The following is a 19,027-nucleotide window of genomic DNA, read 5'->3' as shown; positions in this document are numbered from 1 at the left end:
AATCTCATAAGGCAAATCTTTATTAACCCATATTCCCGTACCCTTAAACTTTTTCGCACTTCTTAATATTTTAGCCACATCAGACGCCATAACAAACTCAACTATTACCGGCCTGTTATTATTATCTTTTCTTCCTACCTTAAAAGCTCTATCAATTACTATATCATTTTCAATACCAAGAATACTGCTACATAACTCTTTAACTACCTTAGCTTCCTCTCCATCCTTCACTACGGGAATACCACCAAAAATCAGTCTCTTACGTTTAGAAAAAATAATATAACTGTCCAATTTACTTTTGAGTTGCGTGTTTTGGATTTTTAAATTATTCATTTCTGTTTTTATCTCAGTATGCTCATCTACCAATCTCGTAATTTGAGTTTCAATTCTATTAAAATCTTCTCTTGTAGGCAGAGAGTTTATTTTAACTAACACCTCATTTACTTTGCCGAATAAATTTTCCATATTTGCTGCCGTAAACTCAATATTCTCACTTGATTCTGCACCCTGTTGTTTTTTACTCATTTTTATCTCAGGCGAACTGTTGCTCCTCCTTCTTTTTGCAGGTTTATCTACTGACTCTGTTGCAGTATTATCAAAATTACAACTAGACTGTGTACGATCACACATAGAGATTCGAAAGTAGCAGTTATCTCTAATCAGTCTAATTTACTAATGCAAGTACTAGATTTGTAACAAAGTGGGCGTGTCTACCTGCTGCTACTGTTCTCCCTCTATCTGTTGTTATCAGAAACCAGGTGCCCCCCACTCTACTGATCATATAGAAACAAACCAAATTCTAACTCTAAAATTAAAAAGAATCTAGCTAATTTAATTAACTGCAATTAAACTGTTCTTTAGTTTTTAACAAAACCAATTTCATAAAATGATTAAAAACACTTTTTACACAATATCACCAAAAATCCGATTCAAATACCGTTATTTAACCACTAAAAAAAATGAATTTATTGCAGAGCACACTAAACGTGATCGTTCAGTATCAATCACAACAGTCAACTCCTCAGATTTTCTAATTACAATTCGAGCGAAGCTAACGGAGGAAGAGAGTACCCTAGGAAAGGTGGAAACCAGGCGACAGATTATGAGATGGGAAGGAAAGCAAATGAATTAGTTTGTTGTTATAATTGTGGTCGAAAGGGGCATAAAGCCAATAGCTGTCCGTCCCAAGACCGAGGAGCAAAATGCTATCGTTGCAATCGATTCGGACATATCGCTACAGCATGCAATGTTGATCGCGTGTCTCAAAAAGAGGAGAGTTTCAAACAGATTTCCGAGATCTCTGAGGCGAACGCCAGGACAAGCAACGATGATTCTTCAGATAAGACGATGATGAAAGCGGTGAAAATCGCGGAGGTAGAATTTCAAGCTCTCGTAGATACCAACAGCGACGTCAATTTGATAGGATCAGAGGCCTATTTCAAAGCTGCGGATAAAGTTGAATTGACTGCAAATAAAAATGAAGTTGAGAGGTATAGGTGGCAGTATTGAACGTATGGAGCATTTGAGACCGAATTCCATATTGATGGGAAAAAATACCTATCCAAATTTAACGTTGTACCTAGTAGCTGTCTGAAAGTTGACCTTGTGTTAGGTAGGGAATGTTTATCCCAAGAGGTGATTACCATTGTGAAAGGAGAGGTGAAATTTAGTATCGCCAAAACGATTCCCAGCGTTTTGCAAATTGATTTGCTGGACAATGAAGAAGTACGTATCGAGGAAAGCGGTTCAGAAGAACCAAAAGAGTAGAGAAAATAGAAAAACGAAATAAGAAGGAGACCGTTAGAAGAAGTCAACGGCGAAGAGAAAAGGAGGGAGCCTTGCGTGGAGAAGAACGACGACGTCATGAAGAAAGAGATCGACAGAGAATAATAGAAATGAGGCAGCGGGATGAAGCTTTAAGATTAGAAAGGGAAAGAGAGAAGATTAGAATAGAAAGAGAGAGATTGGAATGTGAACGAGTTGAACTGTTATGGGTAGAACGGGAAAGATTAGGAGGCAAGAGGGAAGAGTTGGGAGCTTCAGCGAATGCAAATATTGAGCAGGTGCAAGAAGAAAAGAGGCGCACTTGCGGCCGGAAGTGGAAACAGGCTACTATTCACAAGGTTAGAGAGAGCGTGGCGGTGCGGGGGACCCAATTCGGTCAAACGTCCAAACTGGACAGTTTGTTATTAGGACCCTATAGGTTTGTTGTTAAGGTCGTGAGGAAAGATCGATATGATAGTGAAGGAGAAGAGGATGGCGAATTTGATGACGGTGACGTTGAGGATGGCGGAAATGATGGAGAAGAAGGCGAAGAAATGGAAGTACGTAGATGGTGTAAAAGGAGAAAGGAGTAGATTGAGGCTGGTATGTGCAAGACCAATCGTTCGAGGCGAACGATTCGCAGGACGGCCGATCTGTGGAATAGAAATCAGTAGAAGCACCCCCTTATAAATTTATTTCATTTAAATACTATTTCATGACAATATTTATATTGATGACAATGGAAAAAGATATTGTTTTGTCTATAGTATTTTTCCAGGCGTTAAATATATCAGATTTAATGTGAGTTTAAGACGAAAAGGTGTAAAGGCGATTGAAATATATTATTGTATCATCAGTGATTCCTTGTTTTTCTTTCTTTCTTGTTATTTAGTATCTATTCTCTTCTTTCCTACATATATATATATATATAGCTTTGTGTTCTTTTGACTGCCTTAACCCATGTTGTTGAGAAAGAAATAAAATAATAAGTATTCATCGTTGTAGTGGTTGTTTTTCTTTCTCTTAGTGAATTCTTCAAAAAAATAATTATAATTAAAAAAGTAATAGCGCCTTTATTAATAGAAAATAATGACAATTAAAAGTAAATAAATAAAGAAAATAAGATATAATAAAATAATCATAAGTGTTGTTCAATTTGATGTTCTTGAACGTTAAGACAGGCTCGGCATCTTTCTTCTACAGCAGCAGTAGCAGAACGGCACTGGACTGCTGTTATTGATTCGCAAGCTTCAATTATTTTTCTTTTTAAAGAATAAAGTTCATTGACAGGCATTTCATATTCTTTTCCTTTAATGGCCCCCCCAAGCTTGCTCTCCAGATCTAACACCAATGGATTGTTTTGCTTGGGGTGCCATATGAAATGCCGGTCAATGATCTTTATTCTTTAAGAAGAAGAGTAATTGAATCAAAACCAACAATCCAGTGCCGTTCGGCTATTGCTGCTGTGAAAGATAGATACCGATTCCTCATTTTCTTTATTATTTATTTATTTACTTTTAATTGTCATTATTTTGTATCAATAAAGTAGTTGGAAGACACTATTAAATTTTTTTATTATAACCTACCTAATAATAATTCATAAAATGGAAATCTTTAGACGTGAATATCTCATAAAAATGCGTTTACGGGCATACCTCCGAATTAAGAGTTGCTGGCATAAACAAAGCATTCTGAAGACTGTTCCCGGGTTTCGGCACTATGAAAGAAATTGCATTAATGGGGAGGGAATGTACTATGCAAGGATATGGACAGAAGAAGAAATTGGGATACAGGAATAAGACGCAATAAGAAATAAAGGATGGAACAAGAGTAAGGAAACAATCAGGTAAAGGGGTACACTAATGAAAAAAGATTGGGAAAAATTCTAATGGTTTATATATCAAAACAGACTTTAACTCATTTTTGCCAAAATCTGACATTGGTACTTCTTGCACTAGGCCACAGTTATATGTATGTATATATATATATATATATATATATATATATATATATATATATATATATAAAATATACATGTTTTGTTTGTTTTTTTTATTTATGATTTAAGGCGCGTCAACATCTAAGGTTATTGAGGCCCGGAGCTTTTTCAGTGCACTGCTGGCCTCCGGACAGTGAGCTGTAAGAAGCTCTTAGGAAGAGAAAATCTAAGGGTCAGCAGCTGGATTCGAACCCGGGACCTCCGCGTGTGAGTCCAGTACGCTAACTGCACAGCTAATCCCTTCGCTAATATATATGTTAGGGGTACGCACTGTTACGCTAACTTCCGCTACCCCGGCGTAGCTTCAGTGGAGAAAAAAAAAGAAATAAAATAAAGTGTACAAAAATTGGAAATATATATATATATACCTACGTTGTGTTTGGGCGCCATGCCGTTTTAACATGAACTTCCGTAGTAAACGGCGAAACCTACGGGGGAAGGGGGAGCAGGAAGAAAATCAAAGAAAAGGCAAGTAGGAGTATATAATGCGTATATTAAAAACTATTAAGCACAAAGAAACAGAAATAATGGCAAATGCAACCTAGTTTACTTGTTCAAGTTTGAACGTTACGCTAATTACCTTAATTACGGAAGCTTCCTTACACAGACAAAAAACTAGGACTTATATAAAAGCTGAATGTTAACACAAAAATACTAGAAACACTTTTCAAAATGAAAACCTTAATACCACAAAGAAAAATTAATTACATGCAACAAAAGAAAGAATCGAAATAGTAAAACTAGTAACTACTAAAAGAAAAGGTAAAGTTCTTTGATTATCCAAACAGAGCCTGTCAGAAGACGCTTCTCCGGGAAACAGTTTGAATCAAAACGGGACTTACCCCAGGCCTGGTTGTTGTTCTTTTTGTGTAAATCATAGAGTGATATTTACAGAGGTGACCGCTGTCTTCTTTCTTCGGGATCCCCACGACGCTGTTCCAGAGCTTTTTCCAGCGCAGTCCTCCTCGCACTTTCTTCTTCCCTTTTCACCCTTTTATTTTGTAGCGTACAATCCCTGCTCAGGGGTATATTACCACGGCACTATCCCTACCACTGGTAACTCACCCGCTACAAATTTTTTCCTAATATCCTAATAAGGAAAAATTAGGAGTACTAATCCGGCCTAGCCGTAGAAAAAGGAAAATCCGGTCCTTCACACCGCACGCTAGCTCTCTCACTATGCGCCGCTCTGCTTTTTTTTTTCCTTCGTCAGCAGTCCGAAGTACACCTTCACTCTATTCTATTGTTTTGTGCATAAAAACTACGTATTGCTTATGCTAGGCATGCATTTGCTTTATAGATTAAATTATTCAAAATTAAAATTATAACTAAATTTTGTTACCCGAATTTTATTCGGTAACAGCACTAAGAAAACAATCAGGTAAAGGAGTACACTAACGAAAAAAGATTGGGAACCGCTGGTGTAGCCGATAGTGACCTAATGGAAGCGTGTTTACGCCATCGCCTCAAATAAACCGTTTATCATAAAGAGAGGATAAACTCATTTTATTACAATCAAATGTAAATAATTGGTGTTTTTTTAGACAGAATAGTTTTAAACAAAAAATATAAAACACAATCTCTGTTATTTAAAATATTTAAATAGTCGGAAAATGTGATCTTATTAACGGTACTCCGTTTGATGCCTTTCACCTTCATTATAATTCCTCCTTAAAATATTCTAAGTGAAAGAAATTGCATTAAGAGGGAGGGAATATACTATGCAAGGATATGGACAGAAGGAGAAATTGGGATACAGGAATAAGACGCAATAAGAAATAAAGGATGGAACAAGAGTAAGGAAACAATCAGGTAAAGGGGTACACTAATGAAAAAAGATTGGGAAAAATTCTAATGGTTTATATATCAAAACAGACTTTAACTCATTTTTGCCAAAATCTGACATTGGTACTTCTTGCACTAAGCCACAGTTATATATACATATATACTCGTATGTATGTATATATATGTTTTGTTTGTTTTTTTTATTTATGATTTAAGGCGCGTCAACATCTAAGGTTATTGGGGCCCGGAGCTTTTTCAGTGTACTACCGGCAGGGAATATACTATGGTAGGATATGGACAGAAGGAGAAATTGGGATACAGGAATAAGACGCAATAAGAAATAAAGGATGGAACAAGAGTGGGGGACGCCACCAATCTTCAAAACACTTTCCCAGAGAAGACTATATTCCTGACGATTTGTTTCGCTGTTTACATTCATCCCGTCCCCCTTCTCACCAGCTGCCTTAAGGCGATTCGCATGTACTACTACCAACCCCCCTTTGTTCACGGAAATTTGGTAGTTCCATGGGGAGGACCGTGCAACCACTGTGTGTGGTCCAGTCCATGGCCTGTGAAACTTCCTTGCATTCCCTAAAGGAACCAATGGCTCGCGCAAGTATACTAGCTGTCCTATGTCAAATTTCCGTTCTCTCTTTCCTCGGATATAGGCGCTGTCCATTTACCCTGTGCTTTTATGATAGCTTCCCGCGCCCCCTGGTGTGCCTCGGATAGTTTACCCTGTAGGGTTCGAATATAGGCAGGGAGATCGGTTACCGATAGATCGCAACCTAATGGGAGTTTCCATTCTCTTCTAAACAGAAGGAAGTGTGGGCTGTATCCCATGGAGGTGTGTGTGGAAGACCGATAAGCCATTAAGGCGAAGGGTATCCACACGTCCCAATCCCGACCATCCCTGCGGACAAAACAGGATACATTATCCACTAACGTCCTGTGAATTCGCTCAATCATTCCGTAACACTGGGGGTGGAACGCGGTAGTTTGAACCTTCTTGATACCGAGAAGTTTACCCGTGGCTTTAAACAAATCCGAGGTAAAATTAGTACCACGATCAGTAAGCAAGCGCTTGGGAGCGCCGTGTCTAAGTACTATTTCTCGCACAAATGTTTGCGCAGTCTCCTCAGCCATCAGTGTTTTTAACGGCACCGCTTCCGCGTATCGCGTAAATTTGTCGATAAAGGTTAATAGGTACTTGTACCCATTTTTACTGGTGGGAAACGGTCCAACAACATTGAACACCTGTTCAAATGCATATGTGGCCTCATATGACTGACCCTATAGTATCTCTAAGCCATTCGGTGAATTGCGTTCATTACACAATTGACAATTTTTTACATATTGTAACGAAGTTGACCTGGGCAGAGAAGAAAGGCCTAGATTGTTCTAGGGGTTGAGCGACCAAAGTCGGTAACAGGCCACCACTGTGTGAACAAAAGGCCGGTCTCTACCTTAGCTGGAAAAGAAAGGGGCTGGATTGTTCAAGGAGTTTAGTAACCGTAGCCTGTAACGGTCCACCGCTGTGTAAAAGCCAGCTAAGAGAAAGGCCTCAGTTGGGGTGGTGGCAGTATGTGTTTTCCCCAGCCAGTGATTGACAGGTGGGAGTGAGACAGAGAGTTGGAAGAGGGCGGCCCCAGTTGGAGTGGTGGTAGTTTGTGTTTTCTTCAGCCAGAGAGCGGCAGGTGGGCGTGAGACAGACGGAGTGGGGCAGTCGCAGTTAAAGGGAGGCAGACACAGCTGGAGTAGTCAGTCAGTTTTGAGTTAGTCTTTGAGTCAGTCTTGAAAAGTTAGTTTGGAGAGACACTTTAGAAGTGACAGTTTTTGGGGAGTCAGTGTTGCGGAGTGCTTCAGAGTTAGCCAGTTAGACGGTTAATCAGTTAGTGAGTAGAGCTTTGTTAGTACAGCAGAGACTAGTGCAATTCGGTGCAGTGTGGATCAGTGGTCAGTCGGGAAACAGTTTTGTGGCGTTACGTAGTGAGTAAGTAACAGTAAACTGTTGTGACTGTTGTAAATGGTAACTGTAATGAATAGCGTTAGTTGCTAGTAAATGTTAATGTGTTAATAAATCAGGTTATTACTTACAAATTTAGCGAGTTTAAATTATTAAACCCACATATTATTAAATTAACTAGTGGCAGGCTTAGTCGTATTTGTGAAGTTTTCAGTAAAAAAGAGAAAACCTTTACAATATATTTTCACATCGTTAATCAGATTTGGCCAATAGAACCATTTTTTTTATACGCGATGCGGTCCGCTCGACACCTGGGTGTCCCGACCAAGAGTATCATGACACATATATAGAACTTGGACTCGAAGTGCAGCAGGTACCATTATTTTACAGGCTCCCAGTTCTGCACCTTTAGTATTCCAATAAAAAATCCCGTTCGACCCTCGTTTCACCTTCCCAGGGCAATTTCGTGCCTCTTCAGCACGCCACGGGTCGCATGTCTGCTCCTCCGCGAATTCTTTCTCATCTGGTAGATTACCCTTTGCTCCCACGGCACCTACCGCCCGATTGAGTGCATCTGCAATTACGTGTTGCTTTCCGGGGCGTTGGATTACCTGATAATCATATTCTATTAGCCAAAGTGACCACTTGGTCAGACGGGCCGAGTGATCCTTCACACGCAGCATCCACTGCAAAGCAGCGTGGTCTGTTACTAGCGTAAATTGCCTCCCCAGCAAGTAGCACCTGTACTGGTCGCCCAGATCGCGGCTAATAATTCCTTTTCCGTAGCAGAATAGTTTTGTTCTGCCTTATTCAATTGCCTACTTGCATACGCGATTGGTCTTTCTGCACATTGTTGAGCCAGAACCGCACCCAGCGCCACATTAGTCGCATCTGTCGCTAGGATAAATGGTTTTGAAAAATCTGGATAGACTAACACGGTGTCTGAACACAATGTATCCCGAAGGACTTCAAACGCCTTTTGTTAATACTTTCCCCACGTAAAGGTAACCCCTTTTCTTAGCAGCGATGTCAAAGGTTTTGCTAGATCGGAGAACCCGGCAATAAAACGGCGATAATAACCTGCAAGCCCCAGAAATCCTTTTACCTCCTTTGTATTAACGGGAACTCTATATCTCTTTACAGCCGCGATCTTCTCTGGATCCGGCTTTATTCCATCCGCGGTCACTAAATGGCCGAGATACTTTACCTTCCTCTGCGCAAAATGACATTTTTCCAATCTAAGTTTTTTTGCTACCTGCATTCGTTCTAGCACCTTTCTTAGCCTGGAGCAATGTTCCTCCAACAAAGTCGAAAAGATGATTATATCATTCTAAGTAGATGAAACACTCCTCTCCAATCATGTGGCCTAGTAGTTGATCCATTAGCCTTTGAAAGGTCGCGGGCGCGTTCATCAGCCCAAATGGTAATTTATTATACTCGAAATGCCCTCCGATGGTAGAAAAAGCGGTTTTCTCGCGGTCTTCGGCGTGTATGGGAATTTGGTGGTACCCACACGCAAGGTCCAACGTCGTAAAGTATTTACAGTTTCCCAAGGACTCTAAAGTTTCCATAATTAAGGGTAATAGGTACGCATCAGGCTTTGTTATCTTATTAAGGCCCCTGAAATCTGTACAAAATCGGTACTGTAAACTCCCATCTATAGTTTTCTTAGGGACAAGAACAACTGAGGCCGACCACGGGCTTCTGGAAGGAGCGATCACACCTTTGCTCAACATCTGACTTAGATGTTCTGTCACGATTTGGCGCTGATGGAACGGGACACGGTAGGGTGATTTAGCAATGGGTCCCCCTTGCGTTTCAATACGATGAAACACCGGTAAACGACACCCTTCGCTGTCAGGTTCTTCAAAAAGATTACTGTATTCCTCCAACACCACCCTTTTTTTCTCTTGCTCCCTCACCGGTAAGTGAGTGAGACGCTGCCTGCAAGCCTCCCTAATTCCTTGCTTTCCCACCTTCTTAGCCCTTCAATTTTTTTTTAGCATAATCTGCCTACCACCCAATAACCCAGTAGCGCTCAAAGGTTCCCACGCACTAACACTGCCTAATCGTTGTCCCTTGTCTATATGGATCTTGCCCCCAGTCAAATTAACTACCCGTACCCATATTTTCCGTCCCACCGGCCGATCCAGACTTCTAGCTATACGAAGCCCCTTCTGAGGGAGATCCTCAGGTTCAATAAGTACATCTCCCTCTCTCCAATGAGGGACCTTGCCTTCTACAATTTGTTCTACGTAGGGTTCAACAGTTACCTGTCTAGCAGCCTTCACACTTAAATTGCCAGTGCGTCCCAGGTTCTACGATACCCTCGCTTGGAATATTTACCTACTGTACCCCCACCTCGTCGAACTTGCCCTGTATACTGATCTGTCTTTTTGCTGCATTCAGCACTATTCCAGCTTTAGCCATTAAATCCCACCCTAGGAGGCCATCCCCCCTAGAAGTGCTGGGTGCACTCACGAATCTATGCCTTGTAACCACTCCTTCTAACCGACATGTTACATCCTTGCACAGGCACCTGGGCCCCAGTCACACTGGTCGCCTTAAGGCAGGTTGGTATCAACGAAATGCCCGGTAACGCTTCCTTTAAAATAGAAATCTCTGAGCCACTATCTACCAACAGCTCTTTTCTATGCCCATCTATGTCCAAGATAACCATCAACGCCCGGGGTTTCTCAGGCTCCGAAATATTAGGGATTATGTAGCCCTAATATTTTGTTCCTGTTTGCTCGATGACGGGGCTTACGCCGAGCCCGCTGCTTTTGGGGAGGTCTCACTAGCAGGCGGGGTATCCACGAAGTTTGAAGCCACCCGGACCTCTTTAGAGCGGTTCGGGCAGTTCCGAGCAAAATGCGATGGACGACCACAAAAAAGCAAAATGACCGTTCGGCCGCGCCCCTACTCTTGTCTCATCCCACCGTTTCTTCTCCGGGCTACCCTCCCTCAAATCTCTATTTAACCTCCTTCTTTGCTGCGTACATTCGCGAGCAAAATCTTTGGGCTGCTGCTTGCCCTTTCAGACCCTTCATAAACGCTGCAAGAATTAAACTATCTACTTGCTGCTTTTCCCATCTGAGGGACCCCTCCTCCTGACCCCGAGCTACGGTACGTTCGCCCAACCTACGAACTCTGTCAGCAAACTCCAGCACACTTTCACCCTGGCGCTGTCTTACTAAATTTAGCTCCAGCAGCCATTGGGCTGGGGTTGCTAGTTCCGAAAAGCGATCTTTCAACACCTTTTTGTAGTCCTCGAGAGTAGATATTGCTCCTCGAAGCTCCGGATGAGCCGAAATGCAGGCCGCCGCGCGCACCGTTAACTTTAAACGACAAACCAGTTTTAAATCCCCCTCTGACCAACCGCCACTCTCAGCTACCGCCTCCAGATCGTCTATAAATTCCTCTAGAGGAATATCATCCTTACTCCCTCCCCAAGGCCTGATCAAATCTCTTGTTAACTTACCCTTCTTTTCCTCGCCAGCAGTTGTCTCAAATGACAATCTCGTTTGCTCCAACTCCCGCCTGGCCGATTCCAGCTCCATTTTTAAAGTTGCTAACTCTTTTTTCGACATTTCTAATTCTTCTGGTGTATTTATTTATTTTTTTTTTTTAACACTATTTATTTCCTTTTCTATCCAAAAATTACTAGGCCCAACGAGCTTCACAGCGCGTCACAGATATGTTATCGAAATGACAAAATACAATTTACAATGTTTGATATGTGCATGGAAAATTCCATAAAATATAAAAACACAACCCGTTGACGAGAAAACGCTCAGGTATATACAAAGTAGCGTCTGGTTTGAATATTTGGCCAACAGGTACCCCCACTTCTGTTGTAATGTTCAATAAACCGTTCACGAGAAAACACTCAGGTATATACCAAAGTAGCGTCTGGTATGAAAATTTGGCCAACACTGGATGTAAAAGAAAAAAAGTAAATTCTGTAAACCTGTCTTTTTAAAATAAAACATGGGAGTATTCAAATTTATTTATTCTATAGATTTTATAAAATGCGAACATAAAACTAAACGCGGAAGAGGTTATTATAATAACACTTTAGACCTCACACTTGACACCAATCGTAACATTAATAAAAGTCATGAAACATTTATTATATTTTCTTAAAAAATCGATAATAAACTAACAATTTATACAATTAAAGTTACTTTAAAGTTTAAGTTTCTGATAGTGGTTGCACAAAACAAATTCGCTATAACACAGCGGACGTCCGACCAAAAACACACTGACACTACTCATTACCCTCTGCCCTCACGCCAGGCATCTCGCATTCCCTTGCTCTTTGCCATGCTTTCTTACCACCAACTCCTTATTATTACACTTGATTTCCATGTAAAACACTTCTGCTTGTACTAATTGATATATTTTAAATTTTGCAATGACATATTCATTTGTTGTTAAAAAATCGTAACTTCGATTTTCCTTTTCCACTTGAAGAGAATTTATGAACCTCAAAATATAAGCTACGATTTTGACTAATTTAACCAATGAAGAATTACGAGAAAGTAGTTCAAAGGTCTGCTTCTCCCTGCAAGCATTCATCAACGAATATTTAATTGGTTTTGATTCTGGAATTTCCTCTATATTCTCATTGGTTTTACTTGGTGGCCAATCTTTTTCATTTAATGCTAACCAGTAGGGTCCATTAAACCACATAGAAAGGTTCATAAAGTGTCTAACATCTACTCCTCTAGAAGCAACATCTCTAGGATTGTCTTCGCTTCGCACATGTTTCCAATTCCAAATTAAGGTATTTTCTTGAATGAATGTTACCCTGTTGCTTACATATGTTTTCCACTGACATGGATTTTCACTGATATGGAATCAGTCCAAAATTTACATTCTCTGTAGTTGACATTAAGTGCGTTTGCGACCTTCAACATTAGCCGTGTTAACAGCTGAGCACCATTCAGTTCTAGTTCAGACAAAGTTCTTTTCTTTAATGGAGCGACTCTGGCCTTGGTACATAACAGATGAACAGTAGTACTTGTCTGCAAATGAACGCAAATAAACACTTGCCGCATAAGCATTTTCACTTGCATCGCAAAATCCGTGAAACTCCATCTTACCAGAATATTTTTCAAGACGTGGAATTTGAAATTCTTCAATTGCACTGAGCTGATTAAAAAACTTAAACCATTTGACTGCTAATTGATATGGAAGCTGATCGTCCCATTTTAAATTATTCATCCAAAGTTTGTTACGCTCCCCGATGGGGGAAGGTAAAGCAGTGCCACTAGCTCAGTGAAAAAGTGGTGGGGAAGGGCGGTTTATAGTTACCTTGAGCGCCACGCTGTTGTTTGAAGTGAAATAAGTACCGGTTTCAGGAGATAAATGAAAATAAATAAAAGAAAATAAATTAATAAATGATTAAACAAAAGGTGTAGGGAGAGAGGAGGTTTATGGACGTGTAAGAGTAGGTTCTTGGGGGTACAGCAGCGAAAATCCCCAATACCCGGAATAGTAGGTTTGCTGGAGTAAAAGAGAGGGAGCAGTAACTATAAGAAAGCAGGAATTCAATTTAATTTAGATTTACGGAGCAATCAGTCAACGTGTAATGCACCAGCTACAGCAGGTCGTACTCACTTCAATATCAGAATAGGCTATTTTATATCTATAACAGAAAATACAATGCTTGGTTAGAAATTCTTGAACATGAACATTATATTAATTATACAAACAGAACTTGGAATTAAATTAATGGGTCCAGCTGACCAAAGAATATTTTTAACACATTGTGCATTTAAAAAAAAAATTAAATAAATAAAAAACTTCAGTTTAAAATAATAACGGATTCAAACTTTGTCAAATTGTCCAACTTCCATTACCTTTGCTACCACCAGCGCTGGGGTACATTCACCGCTCTTCTTAAATTCAACTTGAATTTGCCAGATACCAGGTTCTCTACTCTTGCCTGTACGCCTTTAGAGTTTTCGTTCTCTCGGTACATAATAAATCCTCCTGCAAGCGAGTTTCCGTTTACTGCAGAAGACAAGCTATCCAATGGCTCAATTTACTTCGCCAGCGTCAGAACCAACTCTCCTCGGGTAGCCACTTTTTTTTCCTCATATGCTCCCACTGCCTCCTCTTTTCTCTCTTCTTTTGTTTCCGCTCACTTTAGGTCTTCTAATCCTTTCTTTTTCCAACTATTACTAAGCCTAATTTTTTTTATTACACAAAATCAAATTCACTTCATTAAGAGGTGCATTACAAATGACTGACCCCCCCACTCAACAACAACAAAAATATTACCATTTATTTATATATTTTGGTTTTTGTATGTTTAAATAATCACTGTGTATGGTCCCCGAACAGGGTGCGGCCCCCCTGGACCGGAATTTGGTGGAGGGACGACTGTCCTTTGGCAGCATTGGTAGTATGGACGGAGTGGGGGTTGGTGGCTGGTGCTGTGTAGCACATGTGTCCTCCCTTACGACGACTCAGAGAGATTGTGCGTATGTTAGCTTGTCTAGAAAAATTTATGCCCTGAATGCCTTGTATGGTATTGTAATTTAAATAAGGAATTCCATGTGCACAGCCTGGTACACTTTATATTACCCATAATTGTATCCCCCCTATACAGTGCCGAATTGAAGAAGGAACTGCGAATAAAAGTCTTGTACGCATTTTTAATTACTCTTTTATTTTGTGAAATATAATTAAACGGTGTTAATCGTCTTGGGCGTATCTTTAATTGTTCTTTTATTTAGTAAACTACAATTATATAGTTTTAAGAGTATTGAACGTGTTATTAATTATTCATTTATTTTGTAAAATAAAATTGCGTATTTTGTTGGTAAAGGTATTTCAAGTGTTGGTGGTGTCCTCCAACCATGACCTACTTTGACCAAATTAAATTTGAATTTTCTAAAACTTATTTTACACTATTGCCCCCCCCCCTATTAGATTTAATAATAATGAATACAAAACTTACGAATATTAATTTCATTAAAAGTACAATGGTTTTAATTCTATTAGGTACAACCATCCATCGACCACAGACAATTTATAACTACCGGCACAAAGGTGTTCAAGCACTTGGGGGACGCACAGGCAATTCAGTTTCTTAATTTCTTCAAAAGAAGCTAACACCCTTTTTCCTTAGTCACAGTCAAGGGGGAACTGGTGAACTACACAGCACCAGCCACCAACCACACTCTTTCTACAACACCAATGCTGCCAACCGAGGACCGACGCCGACAGATTCTGGCCCAGGGTGGCCGCAACCAGAGCGGGGACCAAACATCCTACTAAACTCGTAGAGATCCACTCACTGAGTTGGCAGGGGGCATAGCTTCCGGATGGGACGACTGATGATCCCTGACGGAGTCCTCACGTCTGCCACTCTTGCCACTTCGTCTCGTCCGTAGTGTAGTTTGGCGATCCGACCAATGGTCCACTGCAAGGGGGGAAGGATGTCATCTATGATGGTGACTATCTGGCCTTCTGTCGCCGGGAGAGAAGGTGAATACCATTTAAGCATGGCCTGCTGGTCCAATCGATACTCCCGACGCCATCGCTTCCAGAACTGGCCGACCGTAAATTGCACCATACCTGAGGGCGGTGCGCGGCGTCAATGGGTCACCGGTTGGCAGGGCTGTCAGCGGCCGCATTATTAAAAAGTGACCGGGCGTCAAAACTTGGAGATCATCTGGAGAGGAGGACAGTAATCTTTTTGCTGATTTGACAGCAGCTTCCCACAAGTCTCCAAAGTGTGGCGCTCTAGGAGCGATGAAGTGCCACTCAATGCCTCGTTTGTTGGACTCTCTCTGAATGACTTCTTGAGATTTCGCGTCGTTTAGTAGGGTGTATACCTCTTTGAGTCTTCTTTTGGCCCCGACAAAGTTAGTGCCATTATCTAACCAAATGTTACTTGGCTGTTCCTCTCCTGGCAACGAAGCGGTTCAAGGCAGCCAAAAATGCTTCCGTTGTGAGGTCTGTGACTAGCTCCAGGTGAATGGCCTTTGTGGAAAAGTAGACTGAAGTACCTTGGCTGAACGAAGGGAAGCAATTTTCACGTTGAAGGGGCCTGCATAGTCTATCCCAGTGGTGGTGAAGGGCGGTGAAACGCTAGCTCTTCCCTCTGGCAGTTGCCCATCGGCGGATTGAAAGGTGTTGGCTTGATGCTGAAACACTTGTAACAGGCTGACAATTGGCTACGAACTACATTTTTACCATTGACGATCCAATATCGACTTCGCAGAAATGCGTGAGTGGCAGTGGGACCTACATGGAGATTGGAGATGTGGGCATCTTGGATAATCAGGGATGTCAAGGGATATCAAGGGCTGTTAAGGGGTGTTGCGGAGGCAGGGTGTTTGCTAATTTCAGGAAGATTGGCTAGCCTTAGCCTTCCTCCAACTCGTAACACTCCAACAGTATGCAAAAACAGGCCTAAGGTATTAACTAGGCGTAATTTAGGTCGAGGGGACTGGGCATCTTGGATTTCTTCTATGAACGAGTGTTGCTGCGCTCGAATAATCAGGACGCGCAAGGCTTCATTACGTTCTTTGACCTGACATGTAATGGGCTGAATTTCTGGCATTACGGGCAAATCTCAGGCACCAGGCTACTACATTTATAAGTGTATGCAAACTGGAAAACTTGGACTCCAATTCCTCGGGGCAGGAGGCTGCGATCGATACATTAAGAGCCTGGGAGTGAATTTCTGCTCCTACAATCGGGTCTGACAAATCTGCATTTACTTGTTTTAGGGGCCATGACTCTGGATTTAATTTTAGCCAAGGAGGACCTCCCCACCATAAGTGGTGGTTTACTAACTCTTGGGGACGTAGCCCTCGTGAGGCACAATCAGCAGTGATCTGAGAGGATGGGACGTAAAACCATTTGGAAAGGGTACCTTTTCTAATATGGCAGCCACTCTGTTGCCTACGAATACTTTCCAATGCGGAGGTGGGGTAGCTGTTATCCACGCGAGAGCTATGGTGGAATCGGAAAAAGCTAAAATGTTTGGAGAGGGTATCTGAGGGAAGAGGAGACTGACTTTATAGAGGGTGAGGGCCAGCAGATGAGCGGCGCAAAGCTCCAGACGAGGGAGCGTGACAGGTTTCATTGCAGCCATTCTGGCTTTGGACTCGACCAGGCCAATGACTGGTTCCTCAGATAATGACACAAGATACACTACAGCCGCATACGCCCGTTCTGATGCGTCAGCAAAGCCGATCAAATATGACACTTGAATAGACGAAGACAAAAATCTAGAGATAAGAATAATTGAGAGTTCCGGAAGAGTGACAGCAAACTGAGACCACTCCTGTACAATGGATGCAGGTAAAGGGTCATCCCAATGAAAGGAGGCTTGACAAACCATTCGGAATATCGCACGAGCAAAAACTGTTATTGGGATTAGCCATTCCAAAGGAATCAAAGACCTTGGCAATCTGACTAGCAAGCTTTCTTTTTGTTTAAATCTTGGAGACTGAACGAATCAAAAAATGAAAATAGTCTTGTGAGGGATTCCAACAGAGGCCAAGAATTTTTAATTGTGACTCCTCATCGTTTTCTAGACATACAGAGGTCATGGCTGGGAGAAGGTGTTCGAGAGTATTTTTTTCTAAGAGCCGAGAATGATTAGATGCCCATTTTCTGAGCTCGATTCGAGCTTGACTTAGTAAACTTATGAGTTCATTTCTCGATTTCAGGGCCGCTTCTAGAGTAGGGCCTCCTCCGGAAATGTCATCGACATAAGTACGATCCTTGAGGATCTCTGCTGCTTGGGAAAAGGAATTCTGCGAAATGAGGGCTAACTCTTGTAACACGCGACGTGGGCGAAGTTAGGGCGCTGACGTGGTTCCATACGTGACAGTACACAATCGGTACTCCTGGACCGATGACTGGTGTCGAAGCGCCAAAGAATTCGTAATAGGTCTCTGTGTTTAGGGGGGTGTAATATGTGACGAAACATCTGGCGAATGTCGGCGGTAAATACCCATTTATCAACCCAAAATCTGATAACCACCTTCCAGATGTCGAGTTGTAGTCGGGGTCCAGGGAGCAAGAGCTAATTGAGGAAGATGCCTGAAGAGGACCTTTGGGATGCATTAAATACGACTCTGATTTTTTCCGGGGGATCATCTGGACAGTGCACTGCGTGATGGGAAATGTCATTCGCAATTTGACCTGACTTAAGAGAAGGGGCCAGTTCCATGTGTTTAGACTCTAAGTAGTCCTTCATAAACTCGACATAGGGAGTACGCAGATGTGGGGACTTAGCATGGCGAGTTTCGGTTTGGAGAAGGCGCCTCAGAGCGATTCTTCTGGTTTCTACTAGACAGCAAGGAATAGTTTTAAGTGGCAAAGCCACAGAGAAACGACCATTGGGGAGTCGGAAACATGACTTTGAGAAGCACTCCTCGGCCTTTAATTCATCGGGGGTAAGAGGCGGGACCTCAGACACTTCTTCAAGGGCGGGACAAGACCTGGTCAGGGGGTGCTGAATTGGTTGGGAGACTTTATCAGAGCTGAGGCGTAGTACTGTAGGTTGAATAGAGATAGCTGAAACAGAATTAACTAAGGAAGAGTCCACCAGCAGAGTAGAAACTTCAGGTGGAGTGACTTCCGCAGAAGATATGGTAGGAGGAAGAGTTTCCGAATCAGGTGTAGTAAGAATTTGCAGCGGACGCCGCGTTCTAGTTAAACGTTGTGGTTTAGAGGGAGGAAGGTGAATAACCAAAGTTGGACGAGCAGATTGTTGTGGGATGACTTCCTTTTGGGAAGTTGACAAAATTTGAGCAGAGGACGAAGACAGGCTAGGGGGAACTGACTGATCTGACTCTAATAAGAATTCAGGATTATTAGACTGACTAGATGATTCAGACTCAGACTTGCAAGGAAGGGTTCCTAGCAAAGGATTGTCTTCCGAGAAGGCTGCGTCAGTGATTACCTTAGGGGAGGTTAAAGGGCCATACTTGTGTTTAAACAAAATTTTATAATAGGTCCGGTTCAGCTTCGAATTGGACCTGTTGTCCAGGACGGAAGAGTCAAAACAAACTCTTCTCAAAGGGAAACTTCTGAAGGGACCGGACATGATCCAACCAAGGGTTGTCAATCGTGCGTTGGGGGAACCATTTTGAGAGCGGATCATCTGACTGAGATCAATGGCGTCAAAGACCGAGGCTGAATAGACCACATCTACTGGGCTTGGTTCATTAATGGTTGGGTCAGCTATAGGTTTATCTATTAGATGCGGCCAATCCTACCTAGTGCGGTAGGACATCAAAGGAGCCCAAATACCTTTTCCTAAATTCCTCCTGAAGGGCGGGGGAGAGGACGGAGAGAATGACATGACATAACAGGAAGTCTAATGGGTGCGGGATTTCTAAGAAGTCAACATGATCTGTCGGCGCGACAGCCACGCGGTGCAAGTTTCTATGCTGGGATCCGCTCCCGGAAATTGCAGGAAGGTCTCCATTGTGGCGCTGGCGAAGCGAAGCCTTCCTTCATATCGGGAGACA

General features: G+C 42.0%; 2 protein-coding genes across 2 annotated transcripts; both read right to left on the bottom strand.

Annotated features, from left to right (window-relative positions):
* Positions 1 to 6,178: 6,178 nt before the first annotated feature.
* LOC141457624 (protein NYNRIN-like) lies at positions 6,179 to 10,194 on the bottom strand. The gene is made up of 4 exons (XM_074134826.1): positions 10,027 to 10,194; positions 8,620 to 8,811; positions 7,964 to 8,200; positions 6,179 to 6,805 (listed from the first exon to the last, which is right to left on the bottom strand). The coding sequence occupies exons 1-4, from the start codon at positions 10,192 to 10,194 to the stop codon at positions 6,179 to 6,181; spliced, it is 1,224 nt and encodes a 407-aa protein (XP_073990927.1).
* A 6,135-nt stretch (positions 10,195 to 16,329) lies between these two features.
* On the bottom strand, positions 16,330 to 16,884 carry LOC141457623 (uncharacterized). The gene has a single exon (XM_074134825.1). It carries the CDS (start codon positions 16,882 to 16,884, stop codon positions 16,330 to 16,332), a length of 555 nt encoding a protein of 184 aa, XP_073990926.1.
* Positions 16,885 to 19,027: the final 2,143 nt, after the last annotated feature.

This window comes from Rhodnius prolixus, unplaced genomic scaffold (assembly GCF_049639745.1).
Source record: "Rhodnius prolixus isolate KJV_2025 unplaced genomic scaffold, Rpr scaffold_40, whole genome shotgun sequence".
NCBI classification, from domain to species: domain Eukaryota; kingdom Metazoa; phylum Arthropoda; class Insecta; order Hemiptera; family Reduviidae; genus Rhodnius; species Rhodnius prolixus.
Note: the sequence above shows the minus strand (reverse complement) of the source record. Positions and strands in the feature narration are given on the sequence as shown.

What these genes read in the sequence shown, in the direction of transcription:
- LOC141457624 (XM_074134826.1), bottom strand. Translation starts at nt 10,194, where the DNA reads ATGGTTATCTTGGACATAGATGGGCATAGAAAAGAGCTGTTGGTAGAT. An exon ending in TGCAAGGATGTAACATGTCG is followed by an intron (nt 8,812 to 10,026) that starts GTTAGAAGGAGT and finishes ACTTTGTTGGAG; the next exon opens with GAACATTGCTCCAGGCTAAG. An exon ending in TTCCCGTTAATACAAAGGAG is followed by an intron (nt 8,201 to 8,619) that starts GTAAAAGGATTT and finishes GCTGCTTTGCAG; the next exon opens with TGGATGCTGCGTGTGAAGGA.
- LOC141457623 (XM_074134825.1), bottom strand. Translation starts at nt 16,884, where the DNA reads ATGGTTTGTCAAGCCTCCTTTCATTGGGATGACCCTTTACCTGCATCC.